General features: G+C 38.6%; 1 protein-coding gene and 1 long non-coding RNA gene across 4 annotated transcripts in view; one reads left to right on the top strand and one right to left on the bottom strand.

Annotated features, from left to right (window-relative positions):
* Positions 1-20,788, bottom strand: part of LOC134158438 (uncharacterized) — a 411,508-nt gene that overhangs the window by 258,951 nt on the left and 131,769 nt on the right. The gene's annotated exons all lie outside the window — the stretch shown is intronic.
* Positions 1,693-20,788, top strand: part of SNX14 (sorting nexin 14) — a 54,895-nt gene continuing 35,799 nt past the window's right edge. For all 3 annotated transcript variants that reach the window (XM_062608344.1, XM_062608345.1, XM_062608343.1), the window contains exons 1-7: positions 1,693-1,880; positions 1,971-2,091; positions 2,916-2,992; positions 3,105-3,183; positions 9,358-9,401; positions 14,467-14,554; positions 18,654-18,738. In XM_062608344.1, coding sequence (XP_062464328.1) covers positions 1,741-1,880; positions 1,971-2,091; positions 2,916-2,992; positions 3,105-3,183; positions 9,358-9,401; positions 14,467-14,554; positions 18,654-18,738 — 634 coding nt within the window. In that variant the 5' untranslated portion in view covers positions 1,693-1,740. The remainder of the gene's footprint in view (positions 1,881-1,970; positions 2,092-2,915; positions 2,993-3,104; positions 3,184-9,357; positions 9,402-14,466; positions 14,555-18,653; positions 18,739-20,788) is intronic.

Genomic DNA, 20,788 nt, shown 5'->3' with positions numbered 1-20,788 from the left:
AAATGTGAATGTGGCGATTTTACTTTAAACAAACATAACCCTGACAGTGAAGCTACAAATTAAACTCTACCCAGAGTAAAGAATGGAAATGGAAGCAGAAGCTTGAATTCTGTTCTTGCCAGTTTGCTGTGCAAGTTACTTCCTATGTTACAGACATATAATGATGTGATGCCTTTATGAATTATTTTAAGAATTACACATTTTTCAAAGTTATTCCTTATTAGAAACACTGCAAAGTAGATGACTAAAAATCACAAGCAGTATAGCTGAAGATAAAATAAGCAGGTAGCAAAAAAATGCATCTTCTAAGGAAAAGTAATTTCCTCTGGCTACACTGGATGGAGATTTGCTGTATGTATGTACCTTATTTGTTTGGTTAATTTCCTAACAGAAAACACATGGGCTGACATGAAGTAATACTGTGCAGATGCTCTTAAAGAAATTCAAGCTGACCCTGGGCTTTTGCCAGGCTCTCTGAAAAAGGTCAACATACTGAAGTCAAACTGCAGCATTTCACCTGTTAGAGAGGTTAAGGGAAGTGTTGCACAAAGTGAGAAAACATCTGAGCAAAGGTTCTTAAAGCTATTCTCAGCTTTCAATTTCTAGATCCTGACTCACCTTCCAAATACTGAATTTTCCTTAACAGCATTATTGTGTGGGGTTTTTGCTGGAGACTTGTAAACACGGCTCTTCTGAACAGAAGTATTTCATATGCACTCACATAGCCTTTGCCAAGACGTATCTCTGTGGGGCCTAGTGCAAATGAGTAAGGGAACAGCAACTTCTCAAAAGAGCTCAAAACCAGAGACACTTCTCTGGAGCACTGATTTTCCCTTAACACGTAATGTCATATTTGCATAACTTTGAGCTTCCCAAGACTGAGTAACAGTTGCTGAATATATTCAAACAGTTTGAAAGCTTGTGACTTGCTCTGTACCTGAAGGCAGTTATTCATGGGAAGTTGGCTTTAAATTGTTCTTGCTAGCAATAAACTACATTCCAGGTTTAGTTTGTTTTCAATGTCTTAAGCTTGGATAGTTGTTAAGGAGGGGGTCATGTTTCTTAACCTGTTCTTTTTCTTTACAAGTAATTAGAAAGTGTTGAGAGACATTTATATGGTTTTAGTGTCCCAGTCACTAAATTTCTTGGCTCAGTCATCAGCTAAATATAGAGCATTTAATCAGATGAAGCAGTTTCTAGCTGCCCAGCACTAGGAGCCCCTGTTGTCCATAACCTAAGTATTTATAACTAGGTAAGCTTTCTGTCATCAGAGATCTTCTATTTCGAAGGCTTAGCACAGTATGTTACACAGAGCTCTAAATGCCAGCCGAGCACGTCACCGAGGGCTGCTGGCAGCTTCTCTCCGGGACCCGGCTGCTCGGTCCTCCTCCGCTCCCCGTCCCTCCTCCTCCTTCCCCGCCCGTGACCAGCAGAGGCTGCCGCAGGCGTTGTATCGTTCCGGCTTTAGGGAGGCGGAGCCGCCCCGTCCAGACCCGGCCGAGCTGGGGTGCGAGGCGTGCGGAGGGCCAAGGAGCGCTCATCGCGGCACCCGCACCGCGCCCTATGGCCCAGGGGGCACGGTCACCTCACTCACCCCCTTCCGACAACGCGGCCGCCGCAGCCCCGCCTTTCGCCCGCGTCACGTGTCAGCGGTCACGTGCCTCCGGGACCGGAAGCGTGGAGATGCGGCCTGCCCCTGCCCCGGGTGTGGATCCGGCGCCGCGCGGGGCTGCGGCCGTGATGCGCTGGGTGCAGGCGGCCGGCGAGCGGCTGCGGCAGCGGGCGCGGGGGGCCGAGGTGCTGCGGGAGACCTGCCGGCAGTATCCGCTCTTCTGCTGCCTTCTACTGGGGCTGGGCGCCGCCACCCTTCTCCTCAACCGGTAACCGGGAGCGCCGGGGCGGGCAGCCGGGCCCAGGGGAGCGCCGGAACCCTGTCATGCAGTAATGTTGCCTTCCTGTTTGTTTGTGAGGTATCTTCATGTTTTAATGATCTTCTGGTCGTTCGTGGCTGGTGTCGTTACCTTCTACTGCTCGTTGGGACCGGATTCCCTGCTGCCCAATATTCTTTTTACGATAAAATATAAACCCAAGGTAAATGTCTGTCAGCATTCTGCTTTCTTTATATTTAGAAAGAATGCGTAATTCCAGGAGCTTTCTGACATATTATACATTGATGCAGCTCGTATCTATCATCTGAGAGGTGTTTTGTAGCAAATGCAGAAAGACTAAGACTTTGTATTCATACGTTTTGCATAGCCCTATCAAACCTATACATGGCTGTAAAGCCTGTTGGGAGGGTTCATGGATGTTGTTTTCTGCTTCACTCATTTTTGAGCTTTGGCATTTGAGTATTAAGTAGCTGAAAAATTATGTAGTTGTATGCTTTTTTATTGAGGCTTTTTCTTTTATAAAGATGCTTTTTTCTTTGGCAAGCCAGTGCTAAGTCTTGTTTGCTGATTGTGGTGAAACTTCTCTAAGTGGTACTGCCTGTCAAATTAAAAAATAAACAACTTTCCCAAATGAAATTGCTGTTTTCAAACTTGAAATTCTACATGAAACCATTTTATAGGGCTAAAAATGCTACAGTTACAATACTTCAAGGCTATGAGTAAGGCAGGTGTTGTAGAGAAAGCAGCTGCTCTCTTGCTAGACCAGCTGATGTTCGGGGAGATGACTGGAGGTGTGAAGGGGAATCTGTCTATTCAAACTTTTAATGGAAGCGACTTTTCTGTTTGATTCAATTGTCTCTCATACCGTGCCTTATTACCTCAATTTTCCTGCTTGGAGAACAACTTTTTCTTTATGCTCTTCAGTTCTGTGTAATTTTATGCTCTAAAAGGAAGTTCACAAATGTCAGTGTATTAAATGAGTCATCATTTTGAAGAACATAAACTTGTCCAAATGTCTTCTCTTAGCAATTAGAACTGCCAGAGCTATTTCCCCATGGTCACAGTTGTGCTGTATGTGGCAAGGTCAAATGCAAGAGGCACAGGTAAATTAAATATGTGGCACCGGTAAGCTTAGTATTTCTTACATTTTGCACAAAGCAGTAGGAAACTCTCGATGAAGTATTGTTACATCAACTTTTCCATCCTCTCCTACAGACCTACTTTGCTTCTCGAAAACTATCAGCCATGGCTGGATCTGAAAGTGTCTTCCAAGGTGGATGCATCGCTCTCAGAGGTAATTGCTGTAGCATTTCTTTAGTACATTGAAATACAGTGAGTTTTTATTACATATCTCTTAGACATATTGCTTCTGGTTCAGTAGCTAATTCAGGTGTACTTCGCGTATATGTTAACTTGTTCCTGTAAAAGTCAAATTGAAAGAATATATGCTGGGAGCAGAGAGGCAAGATGGAGTATTTGTTATCACAGATGTGACTGTTGCTGTAGTAGTATCCCTAGAACACAGAATAAACATTTATGTAAACTGGGATGTATATAGGAAAGAACAGTTGTAATTGAACATGTCTGATTCTCAAAAAGTTAAGGATTTCATCCTGCTTAGTTTGTTGAAGTGGAGGTTAAGAGGTGATTTGCCCACAACAAGAGAAGCAAAAGAATGAAAGCCTTAAGGGAAGGGTGAGATGGACAGTTGAATGTTTTTAAAAAACACAGATAACGACTTCTTGACGTGCTTTAACTTAATGTAGTGACTTCTTCTGCAGTTTCAGAACCAAACAGTTATTGTTTTAAAATTACTTAATCTTTTAATTTTTTTTTTAAAGAAGTTTGGACTAAGTGTATTAAAATAACAGCATTGCTGAATATAATTTCAGTAGGCTTATCTTTTTAAACCTATTGTTTTAATAATAGAATGTAAAAATAAATGCTTCTATGTATGTAGTAATTTTAGAATTTGGGGCAGCAAATAGTTGTAAGTTTATCAAAGGATGTGGTAAATGCTGAAGAACTGGAAATTTCCTGTTTAGCTTAAATAGGAATTTAATGCTAAAAACATTCTTTGTAGTATGTTATTCATAAGATATTTGAGTAGATACCATAGTTATCTTCTAAGACTGATACTTAAAATGTGCTGCTGCACATTTGGCATTTCATATTTGATTGCTGTTGCTTACTTCCTCGAGCACTGAACCAGAGTAATCATCTTTGATAGACACAGACAAGCAGTTTGTTTGAGCCACTCTTTTCACCTATGTAGGATACTGTTTGAAATGAGAAATCTCATTGTGTTTTTTTGCCAGTGCAACTCTTCTGTACTGGTTAAAAGGGTAGCAGGGGTTCTGCCCACACTGAGCATCTCGCTCTGCTCTGAGGATGCGGTGTGTAACGTGTGCCTGGAATTGGATAGCTTGCTTTGGGTTGGGAGGAGAGACTGATCTTATTTTCTTTTGTGGGTTAGTTTTACAGCAGAGGGAAGCTGATACAGTGAGAACTGAATTAAGATTAATGAGATTCTAACGGAGTGCAACCCACTTTTGGAAAGCAAATTCTACAAGTCCTTGGAATATTTATGGGATTTTTAAACTCTCTATTAGTTTTTCTAGTTCTTCCTTTGCAGGCTAAAGAATTTTGGCAATGTTCTCATTTCTAAATGTTTCTAATCTGAATCAGTTGTATAGTCTTTAAGCTTGTATTTTCAAGTGCTTACGGAATAGTTCAATACACACTCAAATCAGAAGAAATCCACCTTTTTTGTCACAAATCACTTTTTCTCTCTTGGATTGTGATGGTAGTTCGTTTCATTGATGGCAAATTCTTAATCTTTTGCAGTCTTGTTTGGTTATCTAGCTGCTGTACATGGTTTAGAACAATAAGAAAAACCTGTGCTTGGACTCCCCTATCCATTTATGTTTATTACTATAGTTGAACTGTAAACTGCCTCAGCCATGCATCTATCAATATTTCATAGTTTGGGCTGTATCCTGCACAAAAATAGTGCATTGACCTAAGTAGAATTTTATTTCCAGTGTCTGTTGATCTCAAATTTTTCTTTAATTCTTAACTTGATTATGGGACCAGATTTTTTTTTCTTTCCCCCTTCTCTCTCTTCTAAAAGTACGAAATGGACAAATGCATGACAAGAAATCAGTTACTGTCTGAATGTGCTCTTTGCCAGTCCTGAACTCTTTCAGCAGCACGGTAGCTTTCTTGTTGGAAATTGCTTGTTCTGCCATCAGGAAGTGGTCTCAGCTCTCTACCTGTACTGCCTTTTAAGGCTTTTAAAGTAGTCTTTGTCATTTACTTACCCATTTCTTCCTCCTTTCCAATCTAATTCGGCCTGGGAGTTACGACCTGCAACTGAACCATTCATTACTCAGCACTACAGTTCCTTTTCCTGACAATTGGGTTCTGTTCTATGACAGTCCACAGAAAGCTTGTCTCGGCAGCAAACACTGACTAGCTTGCAGTGTTATAGTGCGTGCTAGAAAATAACTTCTGTTTGTTCTTGTCATCAGCTGCTGCTTATATTGCTACGTGCTGCATTTGGTTTTATACTTGTAATAGCTTGCCAGTTCAAAGCTCCTCAGACATAGTAGAACCTGTCATTTTGCAGAATGATTGAAAAATAGGTTTTAAATTAAATGACTCATCGTTTATGTTTAAATCTGGAGAATAATACTTTACAGACAAGGAAATTGCTTGTCATTAGCTGTCATTCTTTGAGATGTCCCATCTATTCTGTTGGCATGTGTGCACAGTGTGAGCAGTTGAGCATGAATAATGTCGTTGGTCTTGCTAGAATGGAAGTGGGTACATGCATCCTGCTTTCCTAGTGCTTTGAAGTGCAGTGGATGATGTGATAGGGTTTTTTTTGCCTGACTTACAGAATCACACTGATATAGTCTGGAAGGCTCATAGGGTTCATGGGAAAACTGTATGGACCTTGAATTCCAGTTACTGGCAGTCAATTGCCTGTTATTCTTGGTGTATTTGTATTTTGCAGTATGGATAGTTTCACACTGTAGCTCTCTTTTAGCTTCACTACAGCACCTTGGTGTAATGGAGCATCATACATAACTGCCTCTGCCATGCTATGTGTTTAGTAAATGTGCAAATAAGCACTGCTTTCTGTGTCTCTAAGATCAAGACATTTTTTATGAAAGCTATATAGAGAACTTGAATTCTAGTCAAATGTGTCTTGACCTCTGATAGCAGGACTTGACCTCTGAAAGTAGGATCTTGACCTCTCGTATGGGGACTGCACAATGCAAGTGCATTTTAAGTTAGTTGTTTGTCTTTCTGCATGCTGCCTCTGAGTTTTAGGCTTGTGGGATTATCTGCGTGACATTGTCCTGTGGAAGCATTATCATAAAGCCCTTATGTGTCTATGGAAACAGTAGATAAAAAGAGAAACTGGCAAGTCTGCAGAATGGTTCAACTGGAAGTCGGTTACTAAAGTCACGGGCTGAATCTCAAGGAGACCCTGTCCGGAATGGGGTGCATCATCAGGTCTTGTATCTCTCCTGCTTTTCTTGCTGATTTAATAACCACAGGAAGATGATTCTCAGAACCATACATGTTTGGCTTTAGCAGCAAGAGCAAGATCTCTCACTGTTGGAAACAATTCTGGTGGTTTTAGAAGCCTCTGGACTGTAGATGAAGAGCCACGTTAGCAGTGGCACATGCGCTGGAAGCCTGATAGACAGGCTTTCAGTTCCAAAGTAGTATCATGGGTAAAGGAAAGTCTTCTAAGAGGAGTGCATTATACTCTTTTGAAGTACACTGTCTTGTGCTTGGAGTCCAGGTGCACTTGTCACTCCAAGTGGAAGATGGTCTCCTGTCATTACTCTTGATGGGGAGGCACATAGCAAGAGTGGAGGAAAAATGAAAAGGGATCCTTTTATAGATGCACAGTATGGGGTTTTTCTGCAGGCCTTTGCTTTTGAAAGGCCTTTTTCTGGTAAGAGACTGCAATTTGAGCCCTGAAAGAGGTTTATTTTGTTAGAAACTGTGCGAGAATAAAAGTTGCGGTACCTGTGACAAGGCTGAGATTTCTATGGAGTAAATTGGTGGTTTAGGTAGGGGCACTGCTATGGAAGGCATTAGGGAAAGTTTTTTCAGTAGTCTGATCTATTGCTCTTAAGGCCAGTGGTCTGTGTTTGCTGACTGGAGCTGGATTTCATCTCCCTCCTGTTGTCTGAAGATTAACTTCCAAAGAAGATTCCCTAGGATTTTTTGATCTCTTCTGTACTGGGAAGTAAAGCATCTGTTACTCATCTATCTCTACCCTGCCAGTCTGCTTTTAATGGAAATCTAAGAATTGAGGTGTTTTGTTGTTTTGGTTTTTTTTGTTTTTATTTTTTTGGAGGGGGGAATGGGAGTGTGTTTTTGGAGGAGGCTGTGACACAACATCTATCTTACCCATCCATCATGAACACACAATGATGTTACAGTTTCAAGATCTATTACTGCTATAGCACATAGGGGTAGGAGAAAAGATGTTGACTTTGTATGGTCCACAATACAGACATCTGAAGGTATCCCAGACTGGAAAACATTCCTTCAGAGAGAGAAGGTAAAGGAACAAAATTTTTCCTTCACCCTTAAAAACAAAGTGAGGAAAAATCACTGAAATGGAACAACTGCAAAAGAGAGAGGATCATCTTAAATTTGAATAGGCGATATTAGTAGTAAAAACAGAAATAGAGAGTATTCATCAGCTACTGAAATCTGAAGAACTGAGAGGAACTAAAAAGGCCATGCTATGCATTTTAGTGAGTGTGCTTTCATAATCATGAGTAGATCAAAGGCTAAAAACAAAAACAGTATAAATTTAATAATTCTTAATTCTTGCATGTAGTATGAATGAGTGCAGCAGCAAATCTTGTAGGAAGAATAATACTTACTCTCATAAATGACACTTGAACATCAGCTGTTGCATTCAGCTTGCCTTTCAAACAGATTTGGCATTTTTCTTTGAACACAGTGGCGTCTTTTGCAAAACCTTTCTTTCTGTAGAATACGGCACAGCAGCCTCACAGAGCAGCATATGTATTCTGTCTTACTGCCCTGACCAGCATTGATGCTGTTGGGGACAAACTGATCTCTAAAGCAATGGCTGATTAAGGGATAGGTTATGACAAGAGAAGGTGGTACAGATGACGTCTTGGGTTATAGTGAAGGAGGAGAAATCTCAAGAAAACTTCATCGTATCTTCTTTCTCATGTTTTTGTTTCTTCACACTGTCAGACATTTTCCCTTCCTCTTAGAAGTTTGGGTTTTTTTTTTTTCTGCTTATCATAGTGCAAGGATGAGCAGTACACCTTGTGTATATGGTGGTGGCAGCCCTTTGACTGAACAGGGACTGTCACCTCCTGTGCCTCCCTTCCTTCTGTAATGTTTAAAGCTAAGCTGAACCAGGGCGTATGTGTGCAACAGCACTCGTTCTTCCTGATTAACCTAGGGTTTCTGTCATGGAAAAGGCAACCACAGGCTTGACCTGTGAGGAATGGATTTGATGAAAAGGGTGGAAATTATGCTCTACAGAGATCCATGTAGGTGGGATATGCAGGGGCTAGGAACAGGAGGGGAAAAGCCACGAGGATCCATGTAGGACAAGGACTTCAGGAATTGCTGTAGTTGGGACTTCAGGAGATGGCTGGACCATAAGGCAGGCTCTGTTGAATGCTGTGGTACAGGATGTGTAGAAATGAGAATGGCTTTCCTAGGAGTTGTGAGGCACTGGCACAGGTTGCTCAGAGTAGTTGTGGCTGCCCCATCTCTGGCAGTGTTCAAGGCCAGGTTGGATGAGGCTTTGAGCAACATGGTCTCATGGGAGGTGTCCCTGTCCATGAAGGTGTGTTGGAACTAGATGATCTTTTTAAGATCCCTTCCAACCCAAACAATTCTGTGATTCTGTGATTTTTAGGATTCTCCTTTTGCTTTCTTTGTGAGCGGTGAGCTCACAAATCAAAGGATTGACTGTCTCACTTTGATGGTGGGGGAGAGCTGGAAAAGGCAGAGGTTAGAATAAAAAGGGATGTGTGTAAGTGTAGGATAGGTAGCTGTGCCTGTGGGACATTTCACGCTATATCAGAAAAGAAGGGGAACTGATCTGAAAAATTTGGGAAGGGCTGTTTGAGGTAAGATGACATTTTTCATAGCATTCACCTAAGAGAATGACTAACGCACTGTGCTTCATGTTGTGGATAGTACTAGTGGCAGCTGTTTCATGTTGATATCTGATGAAATCATCATTTTCTGCTGTATGTTGATTACTATGCAAAATGATTTATCTCACCATAGGATCACAATGTACATGTTTATACATTAAAGTTCTATGATGTAACAATTATGTTCTATGAGTTTTGAAAGGTGGTATGTTTTTAGCTTTTCTAACATGGATTTACAGTAAACTATGTTGTAATGTAGTTGTCTTTGTTTTGCTCAGGTGCTTGAGTTGGTGCTGGAAAACTTTATTTATCCATGGTACAGGTATGAGCTTTACCTAAGAGTTATTATTTTTGAATATCATAAATATTTGTCAAACTGTTTAAGAAATAGTCGCTTGAAAATAAATATTTGTTTCTTCAGTAAAATGTATAGCATACTTGTAAGTGCTATTGTTTCATCGTGTTACTGTCTCTTAGCGCAGTAAAACATTTTTAATAATTTAGGCATGATAGAGGTGGTTCTGAAATTTGTATTTCAACCTAAAAACACTTTTAGATTATTCATTTTTATATGTTGATTTTTCTAACTCCTTGGGAGTACCTACGGCTTGATTAGAACGTGTGTAAAAACATCTTCCTCCCACTCCCTGAAATTTATTTCCATGTTAGAAGCATGCTGATCTTCCTTATTGCTTAAAAAAAAAAAAAAATCACTTCAGTCTTTTAATTAATTAAAAAATCACTTTTAATTAATATAGAAAAGGTATTTTGAATACATGTTGCGGCCACCTTCTTGCAGAACATCTGGTGATTTGTTGAGTTTTAAAGCTTTGAGTGGCTATGCTGAGCTGAATAAACTAATACTGTGTAAATAACTTTAAAATGGAGTATAGAGAAAACACTGCATAATTCTTTGGTTGTTGCCTTGGACCTTTATATATTAATTAGTGCTTCAGAGTACTTTGTAAGAAGATACTACAAATATTTTTAATTGATCATGCTGGCATGAATGTGTTAAAACAGTATTTTGCCTTTACTCTGAATGTTAAGTTTTTCATTGGATGGAAGTGTTTGTTTTTGTGCTAAAAGAAATGTATACTTTTTTTTTCTTTTACTCTGCCCTGTTCGTTGTTTGTTTTGTGTTTTTTTTCCCCTGTCTCCAGGATCTAAAATTTTCCGAAAATTTGCAGATTTCTTTGCCTGATTGGTTTTTAATTGTGGCCGATACCTGCCAATACCTGCTTGTCTCCCATCTGTGTTTGTGTGAGGAGTACACTGGAGCATAAAACTTAAATGCTTATGCAGACAGCAGAGGGAGCTTTAACACTGTGTATTGTGAACGAGAAAGCTGAGAACTCGAGGTTTTTAACTTTCAAACACAGAAAACTATAGCATGTTACATTGAGCTGTTTGATGAAGGAACAAATGTAAGGCAGCCATCTTCTCTATTTAATAATTTGAAATTAGGATTTTTTTGGCTGGTGGAAGGTGTCTTCAGTGTCTTTGTTTTGAACTGTCAAGGAAGCTTGGATTACACATATTACTTAAATCTGACACACAAGACAGTGGAAGTCTGGAATACATTGTATAGTAGGGGTAAACACATGCATAGTTAGAAGTGCAAAATATGTATGGTATGGAGCCAGCTAGCCTAAATCCTGCTACTGCTGAACCCAGGACATACATCTTTCTCTCTGATGAGCTGTATAGATGTTCCTGTGCTGTCTTGAGTTTTACAGGTAAAATCACTCAAAATCGCTGCACCTCTGGATTTTGAACTAGCTCCATAAATACACACCATGCTGACCAGATCTAATGAGTTTTCCTTCAACGTAAAGTACTTAGGAGTTCAGTGAGCAGTAGTGCAGTGTTACTTGAGCAGTGCTGCAGGAAGAAACTTGGTCCTGAAAGACATACAGGTAGTAATGTCAGAGTTGGTCTTGTTTGCTCTAGACATTCAGGTGTTTCTGTGCTTTGCTGTGTTTCTTGCCAGCAGTTGTGCAGGGAGGCCTGAACTATGTGTCTGTGGGCAGCCATTTGGGATCTGTCTTGTAGAGCATGCTAGTTCTGACTTCCCTTACGCAAACGATGTAGATACACATATATAACTCAGCTCATGCTGGAGAAGGAGCTTTTACATTCATGAAGTGTTTTTTCTTAGCTAAGAAACTTCACTGTCTCTAGATAATTCCTCACAGAGCCAAATCGGAAGCCTTTGCCTCCAGACTCTTCTTATTTAGCAGCATGGGTACCCACCAGCAGGCAATTCAGGCTTGCCAGGCTAGGTTGGTAAAACAGTGTGCTACTTTCCCTCTCATAAAAGTCGTGGCATAATTCCTTGTGGTAGCTGCCATCCTTTAAGTGAATGGAATTTGTGCAGAAGCTGCCTCTCTTTGTTTGTTTTTTTTGTGCCTGATGATGTCTTGCAGCACCTTGCATACTCCTGACATTAGAGACGTAACCTATCTCACTCAGAAGCCCAGGAAGTATAACAGTAGCCAGGAATGTATGTTGCAGGATAAAATCATAGATTTATTACTAAGGAAATAAAGTGCTATAAGCAGTGAAAAGCTGTGTTTTATGTTTCTTTCATTAATAAAATGTATAAGAATTTGTAATATTTTATGAGCAAGTTAAAATTTAGAGGCAGACATCCCTAAACTTGAACCAGTTTAAGGGAATGAAGATTAGTGCTTAAAATCCAGTGAATTCTACTGAACTAGGTAGTTATATGCAATTTTCTTTTGTATTTTTCTAACTACTTATATTGGTTATATTTAAATATTTGTGTGTTAAGATTTTTTTGAACCATGTGAGAAGAATAGAACATAGTTCTAAGTAATCCAAATTTGTAGAGCTACAAAACACCCACCTATTATGTATGCTGTACAGCAAAACAAGGTAATATGTTGCTTATACCAACCTCATTTAAATAAGAGAATTTAAAGTTTGAGTAATTCATGCTATGCTTACTGAATTTTTTTGGTCATTGATGCTACTGCTACTCCAGTTCTCTCAGATTAGATTGGAATCCAGTAATTACCACATTTTTGTAACAAATTACTGTTTTTCTTTGGTGACTAAACCCAGTGTTTCCACATATGGAGCTGCTTCTATTTTAAATGCAAGTAATGCAAGAAAAGGTCAAGGTTTTTGTTGAGTTACAATCAATAGTTTTTCATCAGCTTGCAACTTACTTTCTTCATATTTTTGATAGGAGTTGTCCAAATTTGGTAAGAATAATTGACATGTGGGGGGGGATCACATGGTTTTCATTTATGAGTAGCTCCCATAAGATTTTGCATGCAAAAGCAGTTAGGTGTATCTCTTTTGAGACATTTGACTCAGTAACTGTTTGCAAATTAACAGATTGAGCCTTTTACTCTTTAGCAAATCTCTCCATTACACAGACAGTTGTGGGTTTAAGTTTTTCCTCAAATTCTGGGGAAGATGCAGCCAGTTTTTAAAATGTTTCCAAGCTTCCGCTGGGTCCCTGGAGATTGGAAATTTTACAGGTTCTTGATGCTTTTTTTTCAGCAGTCTTCAGTCTACTTGTGATTAAAAGAATATCTCTGCAAACCTATGGTGCGTTGTGAAAGTAGCTGGCATGAAGTATGTCCAAGTACCATTAGCCAAGATCCTGATTATCCAAGTGTCAATACAATAAAAGCTTCTCGGTCCAAATTACTTTATGTATTCTGCTGTCAAATACTAGTAATACAGTCATACAATTTGCTTGCTAATCCCTTGGCTTCCACTGAAAGTATGGGCATTTGATAACCATATTGCATCTAAAATGTCAGCTGCTGATCTTAAAACAAACCAAACCTTCCCCTAAGGTATTCTTACCTGCATATGATTAGCTGTTGGAGGATAGTGGTATTCCTTATGCCAGGCTGCTTTCTTTGAGGTGCTTTTTCATGCAATTAGGTGCATACTTAGACCATCAGGTCACCAGTATCTGTACCTCACAGTTCATATTCAACATGCATTTGAATGCTGTATATAATCCAAGCTAACATGGCTTAAAAAATTGGATGATAAATAATGCAAAATGATGTTACAAGCATGAAATTTTAATTTTCCCAGTGTATTGTTGTTACTTGTACTATGTGGTTTGTTTTTTTAATGTAGATGATATTTGCATTTACTGCATATGCAAACTTATTACTGAAAACTGTGATGGCGTTCACAAATGGTCATTAGCTGAAGCAGGATCTAACTTTGTCATTACTCAGCTATTATAATGCAGTTTTACTAGTATCTTTGGGCAGTTCTAATGCCTGTGTATGTTTAAATGCTGACAGATTTTTATTCTTTCTGTTGCATTTTGTGGAATGCTGTTACCACGGTCTCTTTTTCCACTCTGTTTAGTTGCAGTTTCTGCATCTAAGACTTGGTGTATTTTCCATTTTCATTCAGTTTCCCCCAAAAGACATGCAGCTGGGTATTTTTCTTCCCGAGTCAACTTTCAGTATTTTTAATGACAGTATTTCGTTGCACATTATTTATTGCAGCAGATGGAAACTGGCAAGGCAGATAAAAAGTTTAGATGATATTTTGATATATTGATTTGAGAATCTGTTTGAATTCATTATTTCTTTGTTTCCAAGCGGAAATTGTTTTAAATAATTTCAGTTTTGTTCCAAGTAGCTGTAGGTTGAGGTTCTTGTTTTGTTTTCTTTGTAATTAATGGTTTCATGATACATAAAAAGTAGATTAACTTTTTTAGAAGTCATTTGTTGGTTTCCTGCGTTACAATTTATTTTCTCTTCTAGGAAATGGCAGTCTCTGTTTAGGCTAGAAATAAACTCAATTTTATATTTACAAAATAAAATAACACACAAATAAAAGAGTTTTAGAAAGCCAATTTTGTACTAAAACAAATTAAAATTATTTTAGATCTTGGAGTACAGAAGGTCTTGTAGTACGAGTATAGAAATTCCAATTTTGACTAGCTTAGCTGGGGTATGTGCTTGCAGAACTCTTATTCCACAGGTTTTGTCAGTTTTAATTCAGGTTCACTTTATGCTACTGAGCTAGGAAACATTCACTTACGTGGAAACAGAGTTAAATTGTACTTGGTCAGAATCATGCAGACAGTATATTAACGCAGGATTTGATATATAATTCCAGTTTACTGACATATTTCTTAAGCCATTGTTCTGTGCACCAAACATACTGGGAATGCTGTGTGTTGTACTTGAATAGAGGACTTGTTTACTCTCTGCCCACACTTGGTAGCTTTCATTTCAGTTAATACCAGTTGACCTGTCACCATTGAATGTTTTCAGTCCAGTTTTCAGTAGTGTCAAATATATTGTGGTTGGATTAGTGTAATGTATTTTATTCTGTTTTCTTACATGACATGCTTTACAACACTGCAGAAATATTACTGATGATGAATCCTCAGTAGATGAACTGAGAGGCACGTTGCGGTTTTTTGCATCTGTATTGGTTCGGAGAATTCACAAGGTAAGGTGACTTAAAGCTATTAATGCTGGTTTTCCATCAGAAATAACTGATACTCATTTGTAGCGAGTTCTTTATTTTTTAAGTGGTGATTCCAAAGTATGTCTTACTGAGAGTATAGGAAATTTCTATCTAAATTTCTTCTTTGAAGTGGCTTTTGCCTCCTTCATGAGATTATTCATGGTTAGAAAACATCTTTGAAGATTCATCAATGGAAGTGTTCAACACCTGGTTGGACATGGCTTTGAGCAACCTCATCTAGTGAAAGATGTCCCTGCCCACAGCAGGGGGTTGGACTAGGTGGTCTTTGAAGGTCCCTTGCAACTCAAACCATTCTTTGATTCTTGCAGATGGACTTTACACCAGTGCAAAGCATTATTAAACCTTGGGATGATTTAGTGACTTCATACAAGTGGAAACAATTTTGAGAATTACTGAAAAAGAACTACTAGAAAACAGCAGTGTACCTGTCTCATAGCTTCTGTTTGCTTGATTTCTTTAAATGCAGACACGGTCCTTAAATTGTTTGTAAAGAATAGACTGCCATTAAGTGAATAGCTTACTATAGGAATTAGAACAGGTATGGTTCTTACATTAATGCAGCTCTTAAGAAGCATTCTGAAGAGTAAACATTCAATTTTTTTATTCCCTGTGTTTAATAGATTAGGACATATATCCTCTTTTCTGGTAAAGTGCTTCATGCCTGTTTTACAGGAACTGCTTCTGACTTTCTGCCTGTTCTAAGCAGGAAGAGTTGCTAACTCAGTTTCCAGATTTATTCAGTGCTCGCTCCTCTGTTGGAGCAACTACCATAAATGTGTGTCTTTTTTTCCTTCCTTAGTAACAGCAATATTTCCTGAGCTACAAGTTGTACATGTACTCTGTCATGAGTGATTAATAGCCTGATTCTGTCCTTGTTATATATCAAATCCAGATGACTTTCTTGTTTGCTGTAACTCAAGCATGTTGCTTTTTAAAGTGAACATGGGGGAAGATTAGGAAGTGTCCATGTAGCGCAGGCATTATATAGAGATATGAAAGTGAAGTAATTCTTTCAAAGTTAAAATCTAGAGCAAGCTCTTAAAATTTCGTTTGGAGTTGTAATACATGTAGGTGTTAGTTGCATTGTTCGTAGATCCATTGTTTATTCTGAAAATGATGTCTCCTCTATTGATCATGTAATAAGGTATTAATCATGTTATCTCAGATCAGCTATAGCATTTTTAAGTAGAGTGTTAATTTACCACATCTGCTTTTGACAGTAATGAATTAAATGCAGTATCTTAAATTCCTTTTGCCTGGGTAGGCAGTATGTGCAACAAAAACTCAAGGAGTGTGTAAGTATTAAGCGTTGTCGGGGCACTACAAAATAAAGATTATCACAGAAATTAATTTCTCTTTACAGTTGTTTAGATTTATTTGTATACATCCTGCAGAGTAATTTATTTTGTCTTTTTGTGTGAAGTGGTACAAATACCTCAAGCAAAAAGATTCTCATAGTAACTTTGCTTGGAACACAATTGAAACTTGGCATGCTCAGCCCTGCAGGGCAGCATGCTGTCTGGTCTTATGCTCTTTTCAGCTCATACCCCTTTTTTTTCTGCTGAAAAAGTGTTTGTGTGTGTTCACATACCCACATATAGATTCAAGCAGGCTCAGGTAGTAACTGTGATCCGTATACTACTAAAATGTTGTGTGTAGAAACCAGAGTTCATATGCAAGTTGTAAATAAAATGCTAACTTCTTGTCATTTTAGGAATCTCAGTTTAAAGCTTTAATTGTTAGCTGAAAAGGGTTGTGACAGAGTGTTTTATAACCTTTCAGCTCTGATACAGTGTCTCTTATAACCTCATTTGAGGAGAAATTAATCATCGATTGCAAAATAAAATATTCTTATACCTTTGCCAAACAGTTGTACTTTGGTTTGGATTTATTACTAAATGCTTGAAAGCAATAGTTCTAGCTAATCAAGATTTTTTTTTTTTTTTTTTAATCTGGGAATGTGTAAGAAAAAAACACTCTTTTTATCCTTTTTTAAGCTATATCTATACTTTCTTGACAAGGAATCTTGTACGTTTGAATTAAGACTTAAAATTACAACATACTTAAGTGAAAAGAATTCCTTTGTTTTCTGCTTAAGTCTGCCTAGGTGAGTGTTTTGAGGCAGGGTTGTTGAACAAAGGAACAAGTGCTTTAGGCCAGTCAGCTCTTCAGTATGTGATGAAATACTTCTCTCTCTCCGAGTCTGGATTTTCCTCATTGTGGCCATTTGTGGGTTAGTTACGGCTTTTGAAGGGAAAGTGAAATGTTTCCCTTTGTATGGTGTGCTGTGGGTAGCCCTGTACTTGGTTGAAATTTTTGTCAAAAGTTGATAGTGCCTACTGTCCTGTCAGTGATAATTTGTTTGCTCTGCTCTTTTGCTTACCTCTGCAGGAATAAACAGTCTTCTATTCCTAAACTCTGGATTTACTGAAATTCTTGTTCAAATATGAGTCCCAAAGGACAGAGTTCTCCATTGATAAGCAGGAGCTTGACTTTTTCTGTAAAAAGGAGTTGACCTTAGTTTGGCTAGCTGCTTTTAGGCAGTTCTAGTCAATTATACTAGCTTGTGTGGGCTGGCCAGATTAAGTGATATCTGTGCGCCTCAGATATTACAGGGGAGTGTGCAGGAATAGATGTTATTTTGCTTGTATGAATGCATAAAACCCCAACTTTTCTCTTGGCTCTGGTGACCATTGCAATTACACTGTCTTTTTCCTTGTCTGACAAGAAGCACTTAAACACTTCAGTTTCATTACTTAGGGTCATTATTTGACTTGGTATTGAGGAGGGACAGACTGTATAAGAAACTTGTTCCGAGGTCTTAAGTTTTGAACAGTTGCAACTGTGTATTTCTTCTCTGAAACATCTTTTGCTCTTGCTTAAAATAAACAGCATGCCAAGTATAAGTCAGTTTCCAGGCAAGCTTCTGTTGAAACTACAGAAGCTAATAAAGAAAAATCCTGTGAAACTGTACAGGTTGTCACTTAATGACAGTCAGGGACTGACTGGCTGTGGAGAGAAGCTATGCTGTGAAGAGCCTGGTCCCGTGGTAGGCAGTAAGCTGAATATGAGCCAGCAGTGTGTACCGGTGCCAAAGAATGCCAACAGCATTCTGGGCTGTATGAATGGGAGCAGAGCCAATTGATCAAGGAAAATGATTGTCTTTAACTTCATGCTTTTTAGGCAGCATCTAGGATACTGTATCCAGTTTTGGGCTCCCCATTACAACAGAGATATTGGTAGGGTGGAGCAAGTTCAACCAAGGGGCCACTGAGATGGCTGGGGCTAGAGCGTTTAACCTGTGAGGAGGTGACTGTCAACGTGGGGGAGTGTACAGCCCTGCACACCTTAATTTGAGCTTGCTTTTACCCAGGAGGTTGGGCTAAGACATCATGAGGTCCATTTGTGCTTGAATTGTTCTGTAATTCTTTCATTCTCATAGACATCAAGGCAAGCAGAAATGCAGGACTCTGTTAATACGGTCCTTGATTAAATATGTGCTTTTTATTCATTTTATGATCGTATGGTATGGTTGTTGGCACTAACAGTTGTTTTAACTCAGAAACTCAGATTTTTCTTTTGTTTCTGTCATCACCTGAGCTGTGACATTTTTTCTGGATACATAAAGGGGGGGGGGGTCACTTTGCTTTTAGTCCTTGTGGACACGATTGAGGGTTAAGGTACACAAGTATGAGAAGCACAGCATAATTGACTTGCTTTTGTTGGTGGTCAAATCTTCATGCAGAACTAGGTTTCATATACTGTGACTTGGAAATCAAGCTACATTACTAAATTATTGCAGTGCGAGAATCCTAATGGAAACAAGTTGGCAATAAATGTTCTAATGGTATTGTTTATGGCATTTAGTTCTAAATGATGTTACGTGCTTTGACCAGAATGACTGTCAGATCATCTAGAGAATTCATGGGTTGTTTCTTAAGGGTGTATTTTATGGTTGGAGTGGAGCCATAGAAGCAGATTAATATGTTTGGTACTTGACTGTAATAAATAAAAAAAATCCCTAGAACAATTCTTGTTTTGTTTTAAAACTATTCTTTAGGTGGATATTCCAACTGTTGTAACAAAGAAAATGCTCAAGGCAGCAATGAAACACATTGAAGTGGTAGCCAAGGCCAGACAGAAAGGTAATGTAAAGACTTCATATGCTGCATTTAAATGTTTCTTTATGTATATTTGTTATTATATTTGCTAACTTTTCCTTCTCACTGCCTTCCCTTTACAAAAAAAGAGTCATCCTTTTGCTTTTCATTTGGAGGTTGCAAAGACAAATAGGGAAAAAGTTACAGTACACACAATCTCCAAATTACTGATTTTAATTTCCCCATATTGAAAATGCTAAATTTCTTTCTCTGTAAACAGGCATGTGGTTTTTGTCTATTCAGAGCAACTGAGATCATTTAGCAATGCTTCTTAAAGTTTTCCCTCTGTATTCCAGGCGAGCAATTGTAGATGAAAGGATTTGTAGTGTACTGTAACTCTTATAGCTAGAATGATTTCACATCTTTGTGCTAACATGAGCAGTTGGTGGAGTTATTCAGTATGTTGAAAAGTTAGGTTTATGTTTACAGGCCATGGAGAGACTTTGAGCAGTAGCATATTTAATTATTATCCACATAAAAATAAGCCGAATGTAAAAATTATGTTAAAACTGCACATTGAAGGAATATTTAGAAAATAGAACACTTGCTGTAGGAAAATTGTTATCTTTATTCTTTTTTTTTTCACTGGCTGTGTTTTACAGTGCTGTATCTGCTAAATGTAGTTTCATTCAACTTTTAAGCATAGATGTTTATTTTAACTGGAGTCATGAACTTTCCTCCTTTCCCTCAAAATGCCTGCTTGGTGTCCATAAATATATGCCATTGGTCTTGTGAGTAGCAGGTAATGAATCTCATGAATAATGAGACATAGTCTGATCACGTTAGATGTATTTTGTGGCACAGCAGTTTCCAGATACTAGATTATCTTGCAGCACTCTTTGTGCCAAATATTGTATTTCCTTTGATTTCTACTAAGGAGTTGGAAACACTTTTCAGCAGCAGAGAACTGTACTTTAAATGTGCATTGTTGAAAATGTAGCCATATTCTTCAGTATTTTAAAGGAAAAGACTTGTTCTCTGAGGGGACAAATGCGAAGTAGCAGCTGAAAATATCTTTTAGTAGTGCTTTCTAGTAAACATTGCTAAAGCAGCCACCATAATGCATGGTTCAGAGGCAGCTTTCAGAGTGTGCTTTGTTTGCTGGTTGATCCTGGGTTATTTTGTTTATTTTCAAAATCCTTTTCAAATGACTGCTTTAAGGAGCATTTCCTTTTTTCCTGCTCTTCTTACTCTTATGTCTTTTAGTAATTCCTGACTATTTGCACAGGAACCTACATGATTCATTACCTGTCCCTGCCAGAGAGCATATTCCTCCTCTCTGCTTTTAATGATACCAACTAGGCAGATTTATCAGGCAGTATACATTCCTGTATCCCCCATATCAGCTGGTATTATTTGTGGTTCTTGATTGTGAAGGACAAGCTCGCAGGCTTCTGTGCTAAATTCAGTATGCTGGAAACAGGCTTTAACCGTCTAGGTAACAGGTATGTATTCTGCACCTGACCTGTGCCTAGTGTGGTTCTTGGCACAAGGCTGTGCTGGATCGCCAGTGCAGCTAGGTGTGATTTATTACAGTTCAATTCTTGCCTTTGGAAATGATTTGAAGGAATATAACATTGTTGAGTTTAATATGTATGTTTTTTTAATCCGATAAAGGAGGTATTCTTTCAACTCCATACAGCTGTTCATAAGAGGGAGCAGTCTTTCAGATCAGCATGCTGGTTCTGGTTTGATTTATACTGTGTTCTGTTTACAGAAGCAGGAAACATTTAACAGGATTGAGTAACAGTCTAAGTTGATTTCAAACTGTGTTGTAGGCAAGTCAGTAAAAGCCCAATAAATGGGAGACTGCGAAGAAGATCAAAAGCAAGCAGAGGCAGACTTCAGGCAATGAAGTTTTTTAGAAGAATCGGGATGTTGAGTTCCTCAATAATTATAAATGAGAAAACATTCTGGAAAATGCAGTTGCTTGGTTTAGGAATTCTTATTTCACTGTGTAGTTTTATTTTTACTTAGCCGGGCTTCAAGATCTAAGCCAAGGTTCTGCTGTAAAGTTTCAGCATTGTATCCCTTT

This window comes from Pezoporus occidentalis, unplaced genomic scaffold, assembly GCF_034315485.1.
Source record: "Pezoporus occidentalis ecotype Australia unplaced genomic scaffold, CSIRO_AGI_Poc_V1 ctg13, whole genome shotgun sequence".
NCBI lineage: Eukaryota > Metazoa > Chordata > Aves > Psittaciformes > Psittacidae > Pezoporus > Pezoporus occidentalis.
This window is presented reverse-complemented; position numbering and strand designations above follow the sequence as displayed.